Below are 19,840 nucleotides of genomic sequence, written 5' to 3'. Positions count from 1 at the left end.
AGCCCACATGCCCCACCATCTTAGTCCCTAGCTGTGGAGCTTCAATTATAAACAACAATTATAGGAAGATTCAAGACCCCAGAGACAGTATCTGACTAATGGGCAAGATTGCCCAGCATCTAAACTGTGTCTGGCCTTTTCTCCAACAGATGAAAATTACAACCATTACTACCAGTTGTTGAAGCAACTACTAGACTCACTTTTGAGTATAGGCTTTTACTCTCCCAGACCTCTAAGACCAACTGGACTGTAATGAGTTAGATGTAATGGAGGAGGTTTCATGAATAAGTGGTAGAACCAGCTTAGGGCCCCATGCCTATTTTAATGCTATACTCTTGCTGTACTAAAATTTTTTAAATTTTTATCAGATAGCCTTGTGTTTTTATTTTTTACTGGGCCTCAAAAATTATAGAGTTGATCCCAGTTATGGAGTCTATTGAATGATTTCAGGAAAGAAAGCTATCAGGGAAAGGGAGAGTAGACGAAAATTGATCTGTGACAGGTTTTCATGGAAGCAATTTCTTCACAACCCAGGTATGTCTTCCCAGATGTCTTAGGGCAATAAAGAAAAGAGAGCACCTGGGCAATAAAGCAAGACCTCGTCTGTGCAAAAAAATTTTTAAAAATCATTAACTAGGTGTGGTGGCATGCACCTGTAGTCTTTGCTACTCTGGAGGCTGATGTGGAAGGATCGCTTGAGCCTAAGAGTTCGAAGCTGCAGTGAGCTATGATCAAGCCACTGTCTTCCAGCCTGGACAACAAAGTGAGACCCCATCTGAAAAAAAAAAAAGAGAGAGAGAGAAAGAAGGAAAGAAAGAAAGAAAGAGAGAGAGAGAGAAAGGAAAGAAGGAAGGAAAGAAAGAAAGAAAGAAAAAGAAAGAGAGAAAGGAAAGAAGGAAAGAGAAAAGAAAGAAAGAAAGAAAGAAAGAAAGAAAGAAAGAAAGAAAGAAAGAGAAGAAGGAAAGAAGGAAAGAAGGAAGGAAGGAAAAAGGGAAGGGAAGAGAAAGAAAAAGAAAAGGAAAGGACAGGAAGAAATGAGTCTGTCTCTTCAAAATGTTGGCTTTTTATGTCTGCTGGCATCAAGGAAATAATGCAACATCTCAAGCCCAGCTAGGGATGTACGTTTTAACAAAAGTGAAACTACTTCTTTTTATGGCAGTATTTAATGTCCCCAAATCCTCTCTCAACCCATATCTCATAACAAAGGGTAAGGGCACTATCAGGCAAGATGGCAAGATGGAAGAAGCAAGTGTGAAAATACAACATTCATCCTTCATTCGTGACTTCAGAAGTCTCTTTTGTATCTTCCTCTAGTCTTGGCCTGTTGTGGTCCAGCATTCTATGACCAACAATACCATTTGAGAATATAGGAAAATCTTAAAAAGGAATTTGATGCTTTCAATGCCTTAGGACCACTGGTATCCCTTGGGTCCTCATATAGCCTCTCTAGGGTTAAACATATGATATAACACAACTCTCTCTCTCTCTCCCTATATATATATATATATATATATATATATATATATCCTTTGTGTCAGATAAGAAATAAAGGAAGAAGCCTATCATTTTATAAACATTGTAAGGCAAAAGCAAACCCAAAATTTCATTGACCTTTAGAGTAATTCATCAATTCAGGGTGTTAGGGCTGGGCACAGTGGCTCATGAGTGCAATCCCAGCATTTTGGGAGGCCAAGACAGGAGGATTGCTTTAGCCCAGGAGTATGAGACCAGCCTGAGCAACAAAGTGAGACCCTATCTCTATAAAAATATTTTTTTAATTAGCTAGGTGTGCTGATGCACATCTGTGGTCCCAGCTATATGGGAGGCTGAGGTGGGAGGATCACCTGAGCCCAGGAAGTTGAGGCTGCAGTGAGCTATGATTGTACCACTGCACTCCAGCCTGGGTAACAGAGTGAGACCTTGTCTCAAAAAAAGAGAGAGAAAAAAAGGAAGACATGCAGAGTTTTGCAAGAGCTTTAAAAACTCAGTCCAATGGCAGTTCTGGAGGACAGTTCTGGAGAACTGGAAGTCCAATATCAAGGTGTCAGAGGATTCGTTGATTTTTGCTTTCCTTTTTTGGGGGTATTTTTGTTTGTTTTTATTTTTAGAGATGTCTATGTTGCACAGGCCAGAGTGTGTGGTGGCTCTTCATAGGCATGATGAAAGCACACTGCAGCCTCACACTCCTGGTTTCAAGCAATCCTCCTACCTCAGCCTCCCAAGTAGCTGGGACTGCAAGCATGCAACACCACACCCAGCAGGGTTGGTTTCTTTAAAGCATCTCTCATTGGCTTGTAGATGGTTATCTTTTCTCTGTATCTTTACATGTTCTTCCTCATATGTATGTCTGTGTTCAAATTTCCTCTTCTAAGGACACCAGTCATATTGGATCAGAGCCTCCCCTAATGACCTCATCTTGACTTAATTACCTCTTTAAAGACCCTTTCTACAAATACTGTTACATTCTGAGATACTGGGGGTTAGGGCTTCAACATGTGAATTCCAGGAGGACATAACTCAGCCCCTAACAAGAGGCTAATCCAGTTCATAGACTTAACAATAAGTATTGGCTTTGCTGATAATAAAAGTTATATAAACTCATAAAAAAGGTCAAATTATGCGTAAATGAATAAAGTCAGTCCTTAGTAATTGTGATGGGGTTAAAATTGTAATAAGGCATTGTCAAGATAGCTGTTGCTTTCAGTTCTTAAAAATAAATTATTTCATGTTTTTGCATTGTGGCAAACCATTTGGCTATATCAAAATAGATCAAAGGGAATGATCAAGCTGAAGAGGCTGTGTAAAAACGGCCAATAAGCAAGAAATACTTCTTCCGTGTATTTATATACTGTTCATATGTGTGTGTGTGTGTTTGTGTACGTGATCTTTTTTGAGACAATGTCACTCTGTCACCCAGGCTGGAGTACAATGGCACGATCTCGGTTCACTGCAACCTCTGCCTCCCAGGCTGAAGCAATCCTCCCACCTCAGCCTCCTGAGTACCTGGGACTACAGGTGCACACCATCATGCCTGGCTAACTTTGCATTTTTTGCAGAGATGGGGTTTCACCATGTTGCCAAGACTGGTCTCGAACTCCTGAGTTCAAGTGATCTGCCCGCCTCAACCTCCCAAAGTGCTGGGATTACAGGCATGAGCCACCGTGCCTGGCCTTCTCAACATACTAATTGATTATGTTGCCCTTAATTTATTTCCATTTTAATTACTGACTTTTCTTCTTTTTAAAAAATTATTTTATTGAGGCATGATTGACAGGTAAAAAGCTGTGCATATTTAATATCCACAAGTCAAGGAGTTTGAGGATAAGTATGAACTTCTATCTTAAATATTTAAATGTATTATGACTAAAACTTAAATATACAAGTGGTAAAATATCTGGATATTATAAATAGTACTGAGTAGCAGTGTTTGTAGTTTAATATTAACAAAAAAATGTTATATTTAACAGAAAAAAAGTTTGATCGGAACGTGCCCAAAAAGCCTGCTGTGCCACTGAGGACTGATCATCCTGTCATGGGAATACAGAGTGAAAAAAATTTTATAAATACAAATGCAGCCGATGTCATCATGGGAGTGGCTAAAAAGCCTAAACCAATTTATGTTGATAAAAGAACAGGAGACAAGCATGATGTTGAGCCTTCAGGACTAGTTCCAAAGTACATCAATAAAAAGGTAGCCTTGTGGTATATTAATGAGAGGGCTGAGATTCAAATAATTTAAATATGGTGTTTATGGTGATCATCTATATTATCATGATTAGTGCTCTCATTGGACACATGGTCTACGTTGCTGATTCTCATTCTTCTGCAATCTGTGTTTGGTCCAAATCTAATGTGATAAAGTTACAAAGAACTCGTAGTAAACAATTCCGTATAGTTCATAAAATTTATTATTGATAAAAATTATTGTTGTTTTTCTTAATTTTGATTATCAATATATTTAACAATTTTAATAAACATTCTCTGAAAGATATTTTTGGTTAGGTGGAAATGTCACTAAAAGCAGTCATTACTGTAAATCTAGAAGGAATAAGCTGTCAGATGGTCTTAAGATTTAGTCATTAATTGCAGTAACTTGGCAGCTGAATAAGAAAAATGAAGCAGAATGCAGCTTTAGAGCCATCCATCTCATCAGTGTAGTATAAATAATTCACAGTCCTATTTTAACGTGAATATATTTATTTGGTTTTGGGTTTGGGTGAAGACTTGAAAGTACTGTACAATAATCTAGTCGTTTTGGGTCCTTCATTTGTATCTGAAAAGGTGTATAATTTCATTGGTGAACATTATAGTTTAAATATAGTTTTTTTTTTTTTTGAGACATATTCTCACGCTGTTTCCCAGGCTGGAGTACAATGATGCAATCTCAGCTCACTGCAACTTCCAGCTTCCGGTTCGAGTGATTCTCCTCTCTCAGCCTCCCAAGTAGCTGGGATTACAGGCATGCACCACCAGGCCTGGTTAATTTTTGTATTTTTAGTAGAGAGGGGGTTTCACCATGTCGGCCAGGCTGGGCTTGACTCCTGACCTCAAGTGATCCACCCACCTCAGCCTCCGGAAGTGCTGGGATTGCAGACATAAGCCACCGCGCCCAGCCAAATACAGATCTTTAAAATAAAAAAGCTTACAAAAATCTTATTTAATCCTACTTTTTTTGCACACTTATAAAGCTTAAAAGTGCTTGAAATACACAAAATATGAATGCAGGCTGGGCATAGTGACTCACACTTGTAATCCCAGCACTTTAGAAGGCCGAGCGGATTGCTCGAGGTCAGGAGTTCAAGTCCATCCTGGGCAACATGGTGACACCCCGTCTCTACTAAAAGTACAAAAATTAGCCAGACATGGTGGTATGTGCCTGGACTCCCAGCTACTCGGGTGGCTAAGGCACGAGAATCGCTTGATCCCGGGAGGCAGGGTTTACAGTGAGCCAAGGTCGTGTCACTGCACTCCAGCCTGGGTGACAGGGCGAGACTCCGTGTCAAAAAACAAACAAACAAAAAGAGTGCAAAATTCTGAATAATAAGTTGCGTCAAGAAGAAATGAAGGAAGGGAAGGAGAAAGGAAAGGACGGAAGGAAAAAGGAAGAGAGAGATAAGGAAAAAGGAAGAGAGATAAAAGAACAAAAGAAAAGAAATTGCAATAGTGATGTACAGGGGCCCTGAATTAAAGAGTCCAGCGATCTACCATGTTGAATCCAATGCCAGATGAAAATCAAAACAGGACCCTCAAGGCTGTTTTCAGAGGACACTGTCTTCTCAGGAATCTAGGAGTTTGCAGGATAAGCCAATAAAGTTACTTCAGGCTTCCCCAGGTACTTCCTCCTTCTGTGGCCCCTGGAAACTGTTTTATACTCCTTGCCCCACAGGATAGGGAAAAGTGGAAAACTCACTCTCCTGGCTCTTAAAGCCACTTCCAATCCATTTTTTCTCCATGATTATATGAAAAGTCTTTGATGGTCATGCCACCACCTGCCACACACTCTGCCCCTCCTTCTGGCTGCTCTCTAAGCTGTCCACTTTATTGCATTTTCTAACTCCAACAGGAAATTTGAAGTATCCATCCTGGAAACAGAAAAATACCAGATCTGTCTATGCTCATTTACCAAGCCATGAAAGCACCATGCACATAATGTCCTTTTTGGTGTTGCTGACTAGCAATCAGTGCTCACGAAAGACATTCAATTTACTTTTCCCTTATCAGAGTTAAGTTTTAAAGATCTATTATTGGTAGGTGAGATAGTAAATAAACTCTTTTAAAGTCAATGTCATATTTTTATAAAATGAGTGAAATCCTGTTTCAGTTCCAAGTGAATTATATGCCATTCGTACCATGAGAAACGATTTCTGAAAACAAGCAAGGATAGATGATCACATGAGGTATTTAGCTATAGTAGTAAAGACATTATTTCAAATTGTAACTCTGCCACTTAGTAACCGTGATTTCCAACAATCCATTGGATTTATCACAGGGTCGTAGTGAGGATGAAATAATATAAAGTATATTGAGCACTTGGCACAAAATATGACACCTAATAAAAGAACAAAGAGTGAATATTATAATATATGCAATTTTATTAACAGTATGCATTAGCCTCCAGTGATTCAGCCCATAGAAATATTTCAGACCATTGACACTTTTGCTTATTTGTGAGTTTTTTTTCTGAACTATATCATGCCATTCCCTTTCTTTTTAAAAGAAAATGTAATTTAATTATTTTTAGAGATGGGAGTCTCACTATGTTGCCCAGGCTGGTCTTGAACTTTTGGGCTCAAGCAATTCTCCTGCCTAGCTGTCCCAAAGTGTTGGAGTTACAAGCATGAGCCACTGTGCCCAGTCATTCTCTTTCTTAAACAGAGTATGCCAAACATAACTTAATCTTTTTGTGATCCTGCAGAATCATCATGTTGAAGCTCCATTATTGCATTAAGCTGTAATGAGGTGTTTCCCTCAGTGTTTTCCGAAGTGGATTGGCCTGTCTCACTGCACCAACTGACCAGAATACTGGGCTCCCAGAGTCTATTTATGTTGTCCTCTGCAGCTTCCAGAACACATTTATATCTAGGATTTCTATTCCTTGTTCAGTCAGGATGGGTTAAGTTACACTGTGATGACAAATAACCCCCAAATTTCAGTAACTTAAAGCCACAAAGTGTTATTGTTTGCTTTCGCCACATGCCCTTTTGAGGGTTATTACAGGCTCTGCTTCTTTTCCTTCTTCCAGGACCCAGAAAAATCTAAACATTGTTTGTCACTAGACCAGACAGGAAAAGACACAGCAAGTCATCCACTAATTCTTAAGGCTTCTATCCAGAAGTGGCAGAGGTCACCTCCACTGACACTGAGCAATTTGGGGCATATGGCTGCATCTTACTTTATGAAGACAACACAGGAAAGTGTTGTCCTACCAAGTGTCCAGAAGGAAAACAGAATATTTGTCAGAATTTTAATGACTACCATACCTCCCAACTGCTGCTTCTTCAGAGAGTTCCTTCCCGACCTCCTTGTTTATCTAAAATAGCCCCTAGTATTTTCTTTTCCCTCACTATCCTTATTTATTTTACTTCAGAACACATACATATTATTTCATTCTCTATTTTTTGGTGAGTCTCTGTCACCATAGAATGCAAAATCCCTGAAGACAGAAACTTTGCCTTTTTTATTCACTAGTATACCTAGCACCAAGTACATTCTCAAATATTTTTTAAAGAAGGAATACATAGTAGTCCTGTTTCTACACATGGTGAAATCAAACGCATTTACTAAGCTCAAAGAATCATAGCTGATGGTTTCACTGCCAGTCGCTGTGAAACGGCAAAAGTTGTCTTATCCCCCTTGCAGGGTGTACCATAGGGCTGTGGCTCACTTCTTCGGTGCCCCACTGCTTAGACCTCTAGGGGGAGCATGCAGATGGGCAGGTTGTGCGGCTCTGACTCCACAGCAGTGTCTATGGGTCAATGTTTGCAGCTCCTGAAGCCCCAGCGGGCATGTGTTACAGGGTGTGCTCTTTTAATTTAGCTGTCCATAGGCGGCTTGTGTTTTCTCAATTAGACTCCCTGCCTTATCACAAGGGCAGAGGGCTTCCAAAGGACTTTCTGTATCCCAGGATTCTTGCCTTGGTATACTGGAAGAATTGGATCACGTGGGCTTGGAGAATGAGTGCAAGGTTTTATTGAGTGGAAGTAGCTCTCAGCAGATGGGGGAGCCAGAAGAGAGATGGATTTTCCCTAGAGCCGGGCAGCTCTGTGACTCAGGCTCTCCTCCCACCACCCTGGCCAAACTCCGTGTTGTTCCACTGGTCGATGGCCTGCCAGCCTGCCAGCCTGCCAGTGCCCAACGGTGTGCTCTTATGTTGGCATGCTCCTCTCGACCGCCTCCATTTATATGTTCTTCCATTGATGTGTTCCTCTCGACGTGCAGCCATTTGTGTGCCTGCCTGCTAGGGTCTTGGGGGTTTTTACAGGCACAGGATTGGGGCATGTTTTTATAATGTTTTGGAAGATTTTGTCTTTTCTTTAACAAGACCACGAAAAAGAGACTTCAAAATATTCAAGATATTTCAGGTAAAAACTGAAGCATGTAGAAGGTGGAAGGTAGAAAAGCCAACTCTTGAATATCATATTCAAGATGTTTCAGGTAAAAACTGAAGAACATAGAAGGTAGAAAAGTCAACTCTTAGGAGTAAAGTATCAGCCAAGAACAGGGGTGGGAAACATTCAGAAAAGGAAAAACAAGCAACTGCAATAACAACTCCATTTATTTATTTATTTATTTATTTATTTATTTATTTATTTATTCATTTATTTATTTAGAGATGGAGTCACACTCTGACACCCAGGCTGGAGCACAGTGGCACCATCTTTGCTCACTGTAACCTCTGCCTCCCAGATTCAAGAGATTTTCGTGCCTCGGCCACCTGAATAGCTGGGACTACCAGTACATGCCACAATGCCCAGCTAATTTTTGTATTTTTAGTAGAGACGGAGTTTCACCATGCTAGCCAGGCTGGTCTCAAACTCCTGACCTCAAGTGATCCACTCCCCTCAGCCTCCCAAAGTGCTGGGATTGCAGGTGTGAGCCACCATGCACGGCCAATAACAACTCCATTTTAAAAGGCAAGAATCTACTAGCTCTCAACGGGGGGGAAAAATCACTGAATTTTGTCAATTTACAGGGTTTTGAGCAAAGGCTTTAAGTCTGTACCATTTCTTTTTCTCCCATCATCGGTTGATATGTACACATATATAAGATTGCATAAAAAATATTGATTGCTTTTATCTGCAATATCTTCTTAGGATTATGGTGTCACACCTGAATACATATGTAAGCGAAATGAGGAAATAAAGAAAGCCCAAGAAGAATATGATCGTTATATCCAGGAAAACCTTAAGAAAGCAGCTATGAAAAGGCTCTCCAATGAAGAAAGAGAGGCGGTTCTGCAGGTGTGTGTTCTGCCATTTACATCATCTGTAACTCTTTGGATCACCTCTGAAAGAAAGGTGTACCATCACCTTGATGATTAAAGTCAGCACTTTGATTTTGAAATCAGAACAATGTCTTTGGATTACATTTAAAAACTACATACAGCAAAGCTTACTCTTTGGAGAGAGCAAAAAGTTATAATATAGGGATTCATTGAATAATATTTTATTTCCAATTTGGTGAACTGTTTTTTTCCTGAACTACTGTTGTAAGGAAGCCTACCTTCCTCTACAATGAACACGCATGAAATGAGGCAAATAAAGCATTTTTATTTTCATTTTTATGCCCCTGAGTTTGTGAAAAATAATTAGATATTTTTCACTAGATGGAGCTCTAGAATAATTGAAAGTGTCCTTAAAACAACTTTTTTTTTTCTTTCCTATAAGCCAAATGTCCAAAATTTTAAATAAACAGGTGTTAGGTTTCACATATGTTTCTCTTGTTTTTAATTAAATAGACTTAAAGATATATTTATATTGGGTTGTTTTAATGCGGGACTTTTATCTAAAGCATTTAAAATATTAGGGGGCATAAGCAGGGTTTCGTCTTCATCATTTGTATGAGTGTTTAATCAAGAACCTCTTTGTAGTTTTTATAGTCATACTTTCTCTTATAGAGGTAGAAATAATACTTAATTGTTTGTTTCTTTTTTCGTTTTGAAAACATCCCATGAAGCCATTTCTAGTGTCTTATTAATCTGTTGAAAAATGGATTCATATGCTGTTATAAATTCTTAACATTTTATCAATGTCATCATAATCCTCAATAAACATTTCTTAAATGCTAAACCCTGAGGATATTTTAAAAGGCATAAGATTTTTTTAAATGTTTACTATGGAGAATGGTGCAATTTAATTTGTGAGAGGTACTATGGATCTTTGTACATGTATAGATGTGAATGTGCCTATGTATGCAGCTCCTAAGGTTCACAAGGTTCCAACGCACTATTCCCCCTCCAAGGATTATAGATCATTAGCTGGGCCTGAAAATGTAGAGTGATGGTGTGTCCCAGACATTAGGAGTGACTCAAAGGCAAGGACGGTGTCTCTTTGCTGACAGCAGCATCCCCAGTGCCTAGCACAGTGCTCAGTGGAAACGCAGATGTTCAGAAATGGTCTGCTGCAAAGGAGGAAGGCAGACAGGCAGGAAGGAAGGCTGGCAGACATGGAAGTGAGAATTGGCATGTCATTTTCAGGGAGAGTTCTGGTCTGTGGCCCATTCTGTCTCTCTCATTTGGATTTTCCCATTTTCAGAAAGTATGTGCCTTTGTGAAAGCCAGGATTTTACACCTAAATGATGCTGAAAAATAGGAATATGACGAAGAACTCAGAAGTGACAGGTCCTTCCCTTCTGTGTCTTTTTGGCTACAGGAGATAAGCAGCCCTCAGCTTCCTATTACGGTCACTACAGAGTTACCCTTTGATGTGACAATAGCAAATCCTCCACTGGATGCCTTATGAGCCAGGGAGCAGAGCTGCCATAGTAACGAAGTCACTGGCCAGCCTCCTGATGAGCCCTGATCCTTCCCTGGGCAAGAGTTGCGTGTAGTTCGATGGCAATCTGATTGTATGCCCCTGAGTAAGCCACATTCTGCTCATTCTTCATAAAATAACAGACTCATTATACCTGGACAGGATCGTCTGGTCTAGTGATTCCAAATTTCTCATTTTTAAAATTTCTCATTTTAAAATGAGGGCCATATATGTATATATATATATGCTGTCTCACTCTACATTTTCAGGCCAGCTAAAGATCTATAATCCTCCAGTGGTGACTAGTGCCTTGAAACCTTATGAAACTGAGGAGCTGCATACATACACACATTCATATCTCCACATGTACATAGATCCATAGTTCCTCTCACCAATTAAATTGCAAAATTCTCTATTTATACATATTTTATATATACATTATATATGACATATATACAATATATACAAATAAATTTTATGTATATAAATACATATATACATATATATATATATAAATTTTTTTGAGATGGAGTCTTCCTCTGGCACCCAGGCTGAAGTGCAGTGGCATGATCTTGGCTCACTGCAACCTCCACCTCTCAGGTTCAAGTGATTCTCATGCCTCAGCCTCCCAAGTAGCTGGAACTACAGGCATGCACCACCACGCCCACCTAATATTTTTTGTATTTTTTAGTAAAGATGGGGTTTTGCCATGTTGCCCAGGTTGGTCTAGAACTCCTGGCCTCAGGTAATCCACCCACCCTGGCCTCCCAAAGTGCTGGGATTACAGACATGAGCCACTATGCCCAGCCCTTAATACTAATACATTAAGCGGGCCCCTTTGTTCATTTGTTTATTTATTGAATATCTACTGTGTTCCAGCCAAAAGGATACTGTAGAGAGCAAAATAAACACAGTCCTTGGTGTCAGTGAACTTAGAGTTTGATTTTCATTTGTCCTCGGTCACAAAACTATCAAGTGCATCAATAGGGACTAAAATTCATTTACCAATTGCCAGGCTGGTGTTTCTCCCACTACAGAACACCTACTTGCAGAGGAGGTAGCAAAGGGAGGCTGCATTGGTCAGGGCTTTAGCAGGAAATTGAAGGCACACTCATCTAGGACTTGGAAGATAACTTATGTTTGTTTACTTTATTTATTTATTTATTTGAGACAGTCTTGCTCTGTTGCTTAGGCTGGAGTGCAGTGGCACAATCACGGCTCACTGCTAGCTGGGATACCACCATGCCTGGCTGATTTTTTTTTGTAATCTGTTTATTTCATTTTTTTTTTTATTTTTAGAGAGAGAGTCTCACTATGTTGCCCAGGCTGGTCTCAAATTCCTGGCCTCAAGCAATCCTCCTCCCTCAGCCTCCCAAAGTGTTGGGATTACAGGCATGAGTAGTGGCCACTGAAGAGAATTTATGAAGGAGTTATTGACAGAAGCGAAGTAGGGTTAAAGGAACCAACAAGAAGCACTGAGGCACCCCAGGAGTAGGGACAATAAGAATTAACCACCACCTAGGCTTGAAGGGCAGCAGGCACAAGCAGCAGTGCTCTCAGAATCCAGTGAGAGCTGGAGCTGGGCTGAGGGTCACAGTCATAGATGAATGCAGCTAGAACCCGTGTCCAGACTGTCCTAGGAGAGGAGGAGAAATGCCCTAACCTCACTCTCCGCCCTCCAGGGTTTTCTGTGGCTGAACTCGGGCCAAAGGGCGAAAGAGCTGGGAGCACCCTGTAAGGTGGAGAATGTTTGGGGGTGGGGGAGGGTGCAAAAGGAGCATGAAACTGAAGGCCCTTCTTATTATAAGATCACTTCTCCCTATCTGAATTTTTTCCAAAATGAACGATATTATTTCAGCATTAAAATAGAAGAGAGGAAAATTAAGAAATAAAAATAAGGGAAAATCGCTATTGCTGCAACACATGAAATATCTTTTTAGATGAAATAATGAAAAAACCTCTTAAAGTCAGCAAGTAGCCTATTTCAGTATAATATGAAATATTCGTTACATTTAGTTTCCATCCCTGACTGTTGACTTTGATCCAAACGTTATTGTACACACTGGAAGATAAAAGCAAACTATCCTTTAAAAGAAAATATGGAGGAAAACTGTAGCTGCTGTGACTGCAAGTAATATGGAAATATCACCCAACTAGCTATGAAAAACCTTTGATATCCACAAGTGTACAAATACATAGACTTCCTCTCTGCAATAGACACCCCTGTGGAGCACTGTGGGAACCTATTTCACATTCCATAATGAAAGGCTGTGGAGAAATAGAATTCTTTTGAGGGCTTCTTTTTGGAATACATCGCATACACCATCAAGAACTGTGTAGCCTCCTCTTCTTAAAATTTAACCTGGATACTTTTTCTTCTATCCTTTCCCTTTCCCAGATCCTTAGCTCACTCAAGAAGGTCTCATAATTTGTTGCCCCTTTCCCCCACCAACCTCTTCTGTACAGTGTGCCATGACCTGTCATCAGCCCTTTTATCTAAACATGGAAATAAATCATTGAAATTTTATTGTCCCTGGAAGTTTCTACAAGATTAAATTTGTACCATGAGAGCTTAAGATGAAGGCATTATTATATGAGTCACTTCTAATCCTCTTTTACACCTAAATATATGGCCATGATTTTCAAGGACCATGTTTTCTAGACAGTATTTTCAGTTTGGGGGTTTTGGTTTTGGGTTTGCTGTCAGGCAGGGTCTCACTCTGTTGTTCAGGCTGGAGTGCAGTGGCACAATCATGGCTCACTGCAGCCTCAACCTTCTGAGCTCAGGTGATCCTCCCACCTCAGCCTCTCAGGTAGCTGGGACTACAGGCCCATGCTACCATACCTGGCTATTTTTTGTATTTTTTGTAGAGACAGGTTTTTGCCATGTTGCCCATACTGGTCTCGAACTCCTGGGCTCAAGCAATTCACCGTCAAGGCAGTATCTTAAATTGCACTTTCTGTTTTGCTTTTGTGTAAGTAAAATAATCTATGTGCCCATAATGAATAATTAAAAAGTGTTGACTTATAAAATTTCATTGAATTAATTTAATTAGTAGTTTAAGACCATTTTGTCTATGGAGCCCATAGGGCACTGTGATAAAAAATGGTAATTATGCAGAAACAGAAATAACCTTTATTGCTCCTAGGAGATCCCTAATTTTGCATTTGTTGATTTCTGAGAATAGAAAATGTTAGCTACATTATTGAATTAGCATGTATGTTACATTTAATGACCTTTCAATCATTTATAGAATACATTAATAGGAACTATAGATCTCTTAACTATATAGAGGGCAATTGGTTCTTTCTAATATATTGAAAAGACACTTAGAAGATCGTCTTTTGTGCGAGTGAATCTCAGCAATTTTACAAATCCCATTTGTTAGAAATAAGAAAATATGTCCATGAACATCAGAATTAGATCTTTTGATGTGATTTCTCTGTTGAAGAATGAGGATAAAAAAGAAAATTTTACAAAACAATTTCCTGTTCAAAAATGTTGTTCGAAGTTGTTTTTTACCCACACATTTGCTATAAGCTTTAGCTTCACACTACTCATAACTCTGCATGTACATTTTTGATGGTAAAAACAAGTATAGTAACAACAAAAACAGAGCAAACAAATACTCCCAGTGGGAACTGAGCACACAGTCAAGGATGGGATTTGGCCTCTGTACAATATTTTTGGTTACTGTGGCCAAGTACTTGATAAATACATTTCATTTTAGAAGTTATTTTTGTCAGTTTCTTTTACCTATTGACATTTTTCATTACCGATTAACTTTTCCAATTTCCTTTACTTTTGCAGTTTGCTTTGGTATTTATAAGTTTCTTGACCATTTGCAGGGGCTGAAAAAGAACTGGGAAGAGGTGCATAAAGAATTCCAGTCCCTCTCGATCTTTATAGATTCCATACCAAAGAAGATCCACAAACAGAGGCTGGAAGAAGAAATGAAACAACTGGAACACGACATTGGTGTAATTGAAAAGCACAAAATTATTTATATTGCCAATAAGTAAGAATGGATCTTTGAAGTATAGCAATTTCAATGCAGGGGAAAAAAAATCATGGAAAATATAAAAATAAAACTCCACGTTTTTCAAAAAGGAAAATCCTATGAAGAGAATGAAAATAGACTTAATCAGAATGCTTAGGCAATGTGCAAAGAATAATTTAGTTATTCACTTACACAAGAAGAAATTTTGTTTTTACTAGTGTCACGTTTTCCACATATAAACTATTACATTTGAGTATGTGTTCCAGTTCCACAATGTAATTCATTATTATTACATACTTGTTTCACATAAACATTAATTTCTAGGTACTGAAAAATAAAGTCAGCACTCAGAACTTCACTTTTTTTTTTTTTTCCTGCAGTGCATGATACCAACAGCACAACTTTGAAAACTGTTAAGTATTTTGAACTGGAAATAGCAACATGTGCCTTCTTACTACTCTTAAGTGTCTCCAACACATTGTTTCTGAGCTCCACAAATGCAAAAGATGTATTTTCCTGTGGCCCATGACGTTTGCAGTTATTCCAAGTGATAAATATTTTCAGTATTCATAACACTGTGTATGATGAAAGGCTTCTATTTGGAGGAAGAAAAATTAAGAAGACAACTTACAAAATCAAGACTACAATTTGTAAAAGGCATCACTGAGGATGATTAAGGAGAATAGCCTCCTTTCTAGCATACCAACTGCGATATTCTTGTTTTATTCCACAACTCACTATGCATATCTTATTTAAATGTTTTTTTCCCTTTTTATCCTTTCTACTTATCCATTTTATGAATTCTAAAGTTATATTTGTAAGATTACATAATCTATTAAGCAATAAGTTTATGTTAGTAGAGCTGTTTTCAACCCAAAATAAGAAAAATAGCTCTAAATATCTAAGAGGAAAAGGTTATTTTATGAAATTTTAAATTAGAAAAATTTGGTAAAATATATGCAACTATAAAATATCAGAGAAGTAACCATTTCTACTGCTTACACTGGTTTTTATCCTCTGGACAACATAAAAAACAAAATATGGGAGTCTTTCAAGCTTTTTTCGCAAACACAGAATTTGGAAGCCTTATAGAAAAGCTTATTTTGGTTACTTAAAGAAAAATAGTTCACATACAATTTTTTTTGAAGATTCACTTGAAACTTGTCTGTATGAGTATCTTTATTCCTTTATTAACTTAGGGCGGATATAAAATAAAGGATAATATATGATACCTTCTCACTTACCAAGAATGGTTGGTTGCTATTTAGGGTAGGCTAACAGCTGTGACAGTACACTCCAAAATGTATAATTACATAAACATATATTCAATTCTTGCTAACATAGCAGTACTTTGCTGTGAGCAGGTCAGCAGGAACCCTTTTCTGCAGTCACTCAGGGACCCAGACTTACAGAGTGGGTAGGATGCACCTGATCCAGAGTTAGGGAGAGGCATGTACAGGCCAGGCCTAGAAATGATGCATATCATTCCCGTTTGCATCGCTCAGTAAGCAACTTAAGTTACTTTAACAAACTAACTCCAAATCTCAGTTGCCTGATACAGATACATTTTTCATTTACATCACTGTGCAATGCGACTAAGGTTGGGGGTATAACTCTGTTACCTCAGTCACTCGGGGGCCCACTCTCCTTTTGTCTGGTGGCTCTATTGATCCAGGCCGCCTTTCTCTGCCAGTTCAGGATGAGATGCTTAGGTAAGTATTTTATTTGTGAAATGATTGCTATACATACTCATTTTTAAATAATTCAAAATCAGTAGCAATGCAAAAATATTCTAATTACTTTAGCCTTATGGATATTATGCTTTGAAGTCATGAGTGGGAGTTGCTTTAAATGTTAAAATGAAAACTTTGTGGTTTTAACAGCTAATTATTTTGCCTTCTGTAAATGTCTACTAAAGAATCTAGACTTTTCTCTATGGTCTACACTATTGTCCTAGGTGGACATTGTTGCTTTTCTTTCACACAGCCTTCAGAGGGAAACATTCCCATCCATTGTTCCTGGGAGGGTGATCCCTACCATGGGATCCCAACTTTGGATAAAGCCAGTTCAACCTCCCCCAATCCATACACATACATACCTGGGTCATCCTATCACCCAGAATAGGGACAAACACCTGACTTGGACAGCTGGCCAGTGACTGATCAGATTCTCTCTCTCTTGAGAGCATGAATTAAGAGACATGGAGACTGCAGTCACTTGGGAGTAGACACCTGAAACTAAAAAGTCAAACTTCATTATGCAGCTAATTTGACTTGGTTTCTCTTCCTGTGCAAAGGAAGAATGGGTATAATAAAGATTTGATGTGGTCTGGCCCCTTGTCTATGATCTTTTTAGCTTAATTTCTTGAAATGCTGCTTCTTCCCTACCCACTGTAACTGGCATTCCGATAGTACTGAGGTACTAGAGACCTCCCAGATCTGCACACATGGTTCCCTCTGCCCAGAAAACTGCCTTTTTCTTTCTCTCATCCTACATAGCTGCCTGGCAAATCCCTAGTCTTCATCAGCTCACATCACATTTCCATGACAATCCTCTTTGATTCCTCAGAATCTGGCCTTCCTTTATGGCACTGGTCATATTGTATTGTGCATATCTGTTTTCCATGAAATTGCAAGCTTGTAGGGGAGAAGACACTGTGTATCTTTTCATCTACATTCCTTAGAATCTGCATGACAGCTGGTATAGAGAAGATACTCAAAAAATCCTTAATGAATAAAGTAATGGACCGTACCCAAACATGTATTTTAATGATCTCTTGACATTATTATCATGACATAAGTCAGAGTTGGAGGATAGAGAATTTGACTACTAAACAAACCAGTTGATTCCATACCAATCAGTTAATACATAATCAAAGTAGGAGGAGGTAATTTCACGTAGTGCTTAAGAGTTCAGGTACTGAAGTCAGGCAGCCTCTGGTTTGCATTCCAGCTCAGCTGCTTACTAAGTATGCTACATAACCTTTCTAAACCATGTTTTCCTTTTCTGTAAATGGGGTTGCTAACCCATTCCATGATCTGTAGAGTTATGATAAGAATGAATGGAACAATATGTGCATAACAGCATAGTCCCTGGCATGTAGAAAGACAACTTAATACTATGACTTACTATTAAGAACTCTCAATTCCGTAGTCCTTTTGTCCAGTTGGTGCTAGGCCCATTAACATACTATCAATAGAATTTCCCACACCCATAAAATCTGGCTGCAGAAAAGGACTTGTTTGAACTGCTTAGAAGTTCTAGCCTGAGATTAGCCTAGCCTGGTTAATCTCTTCAGTGGCACACACAGATGATAACTATATTTGGTAACTTTTATCTCTAGTAACTGGCAAAAATTTGGCAATACATCTTAAGTTACTCAGCACAGGCATTCCAAAAAGATAGATAAGCTTAAATCAGTAATGATGCCAGGGAGTCACTGAGAAAGGTCTGCAAGGTTGTGTCCAACAAAGCCTCATGGGTGATATTTATTAGTGAATTAATGTGGCCCAGGACCTGACCTGAGGACCCATGCTTCACTGTTCTCAGGAACTCAGAGTCAGACACACATGAATTAAAGTCTATGTGAGCATGAGTTATTGCCCGAACATTGATTTTTAAATTAAGAAATACCTCTCAGCTAAATAAATCCCCATAATAAGTGCATTCTGTCCCAGTTGTCAAGCTATGTGGGAAGATAAATCATAATCAAAAGATACTTTGGGCCAGGCACAGTGGCTCATGCCTGTAATCCCAGACTTTGGGAGGCTGAGGTGGGTGGATCTCTTGAGGTCAGGAGTTCAAGACCAGCCTGGCCAACATGGTGAAACCCTGTCTCTACTAAAAATACAAAACTTAGCTGGGCATGGTGGCATGCACCTGTAGTCCCAGCTACTCAGGAGGCTGAGGCAGGAGAATCACCTGAACCCAAGAGGTGAAGGTTGCAGTGAACCAAGATGGCACTGCTGCACTCCAGCCTGGGTGACAGAGCAAGACTCCATCTTGAACAAACAAACAAACAAAAAATATCCAGCAGGTACTTTGGCTAAAACGGAGTCAAGAGAAAAAAATTATTTTGTAAAAAGTCTGTCAGCTAACATAGCTCACTCATTATCATTCAACCCATATTGACTGCCATGTGCCAAGAACTGTTCTAGTTGCTAGGCATATAATGGTGAACAAAATAGCTATGTTGGGAAGACAGAAATAATCACAAATATAATGCATTTATAATTAGAAATTGAAATTAGTGTTTTGGAAGGAAAAAAAAAAAAAAAACAGGATGCTATGCAAGAGAGTATCAAGGGAATCCTAAATCAGATTTTGTAGGCTCTGACATTTTAAATGAGACTGAAGAATTAGTGGAAGTTGGGAAAAGCTGAGAAGAGAAGGGTTGCAGAGGGGAAAGAATTCCAAGCAGAGAGAAGAATGTGTGAAGGATTTGGGGCAGGAAACCCTTGACGGATAGACAAGACAGCCATGGGGCTGGGGTAAACTTAGAAAAGGGGAGAAAGGTGCAAGCTGAAGAGGAGGAAAGCAGGCACCACTGATGCGTTTTAAGCAGAGAGGTGGCATGAGGCAGTCAGTATTTGTAAATGATCATTCGCTATGTGGACTGAAGTGGAAGATCAGATGCGCATGGGGAGACTAGTTAGTAGACTACTTGGTAAAGAAGATAGTGGCACAGAACAAGGTTGTAGTAGTGCAGATAAAGTGTAGCTGTTGGCGTCAATAAATATTTAGGAGGTAAAAATATAACTTGGTGATGGATTGAACGGGGGAAGAGGGAGGTTTCAAAATTGACAACCAAATTCTGATTTGAGCAGCCAGGCGGTGGGGCGGCAAGGGGTGGGGCTGCTATTTTCTGAACTAGGGAACCCTAGGGGAGGAGCAGTTTAAGAAAAGAATGTGGTGAAGATATCAAGAATGATTTTAAACATGTTAGGCTTATGAAAATTGTGGCATCTAGTTGGAAGTTTAGATCAAGAGACAGAAAGATACATTGAAAGAGCGAGAGATTTGTATCAAAAGAGATGTGGGGTAGACCTGTATGTTTGGAGATTCATCAGCGTGAATGAGATCACCTTGGGACAAACTGAGAAGGCAATGAATGAGCTCTCAGCAACTACCATTTCGAGGTAAGGTGGGAGAGAAGGAGTCAGTAGATGAAAGGCCAAAACAAAGTTTAGTGTCCAGAGAGGTCAAAAGAAAACCAGGAAGCCAAGAAAATTCAAGAAAGGAGCACCTTTTCCCTAAAGTAGATCCTTGACAATGGGAATGACATTCTCAACACCCTGGCCAAGACTTTCTCCTGGCTCTGAGTAGGACACAGGTCAACATCTACACTGGTACCCTGGCCTCTGTTTC

General features: G+C 39.2%; 1 protein-coding gene across 2 annotated transcripts in view; it reads left to right on the top strand.

Moving 5' to 3' along the window:
- Positions 1–17,236, top strand: part of ENKUR (enkurin, TRPC channel interacting protein) — a 31,982-nt gene extending 14,746 nt beyond the window's left edge. For both annotated transcript variants that reach the window (XM_033208804.1, XM_033208805.1), the window contains exons 3-5: positions 3,468–3,691; positions 8,814–8,960; positions 14,322–17,236. In XM_033208804.1, the coding sequence (XP_033064695.1) occupies positions 3,468–3,691; positions 8,814–8,960; positions 14,322–14,495 (545 nt within the window). In that variant the 3' untranslated portion in view covers positions 14,496–17,236. The remainder of the gene's footprint in view (positions 1–3,467; positions 3,692–8,813; positions 8,961–14,321) is intronic.
- Positions 17,237–19,840: the final 2,604 nt, after the last annotated feature.

The sequence above is a fragment of the Trachypithecus francoisi genome, unplaced genomic scaffold (genome assembly GCF_009764315.1).
Source record: "Trachypithecus francoisi isolate TF-2019V2 unplaced genomic scaffold, Tfra_2.0 Lachesis_group9, whole genome shotgun sequence".
Lineage (NCBI taxonomy): Eukaryota > Metazoa > Chordata > Mammalia > Primates > Cercopithecidae > Trachypithecus > Trachypithecus francoisi.
Note: the sequence above shows the minus strand (reverse complement) of the source record. Positions and strands in the feature narration are given on the sequence as shown.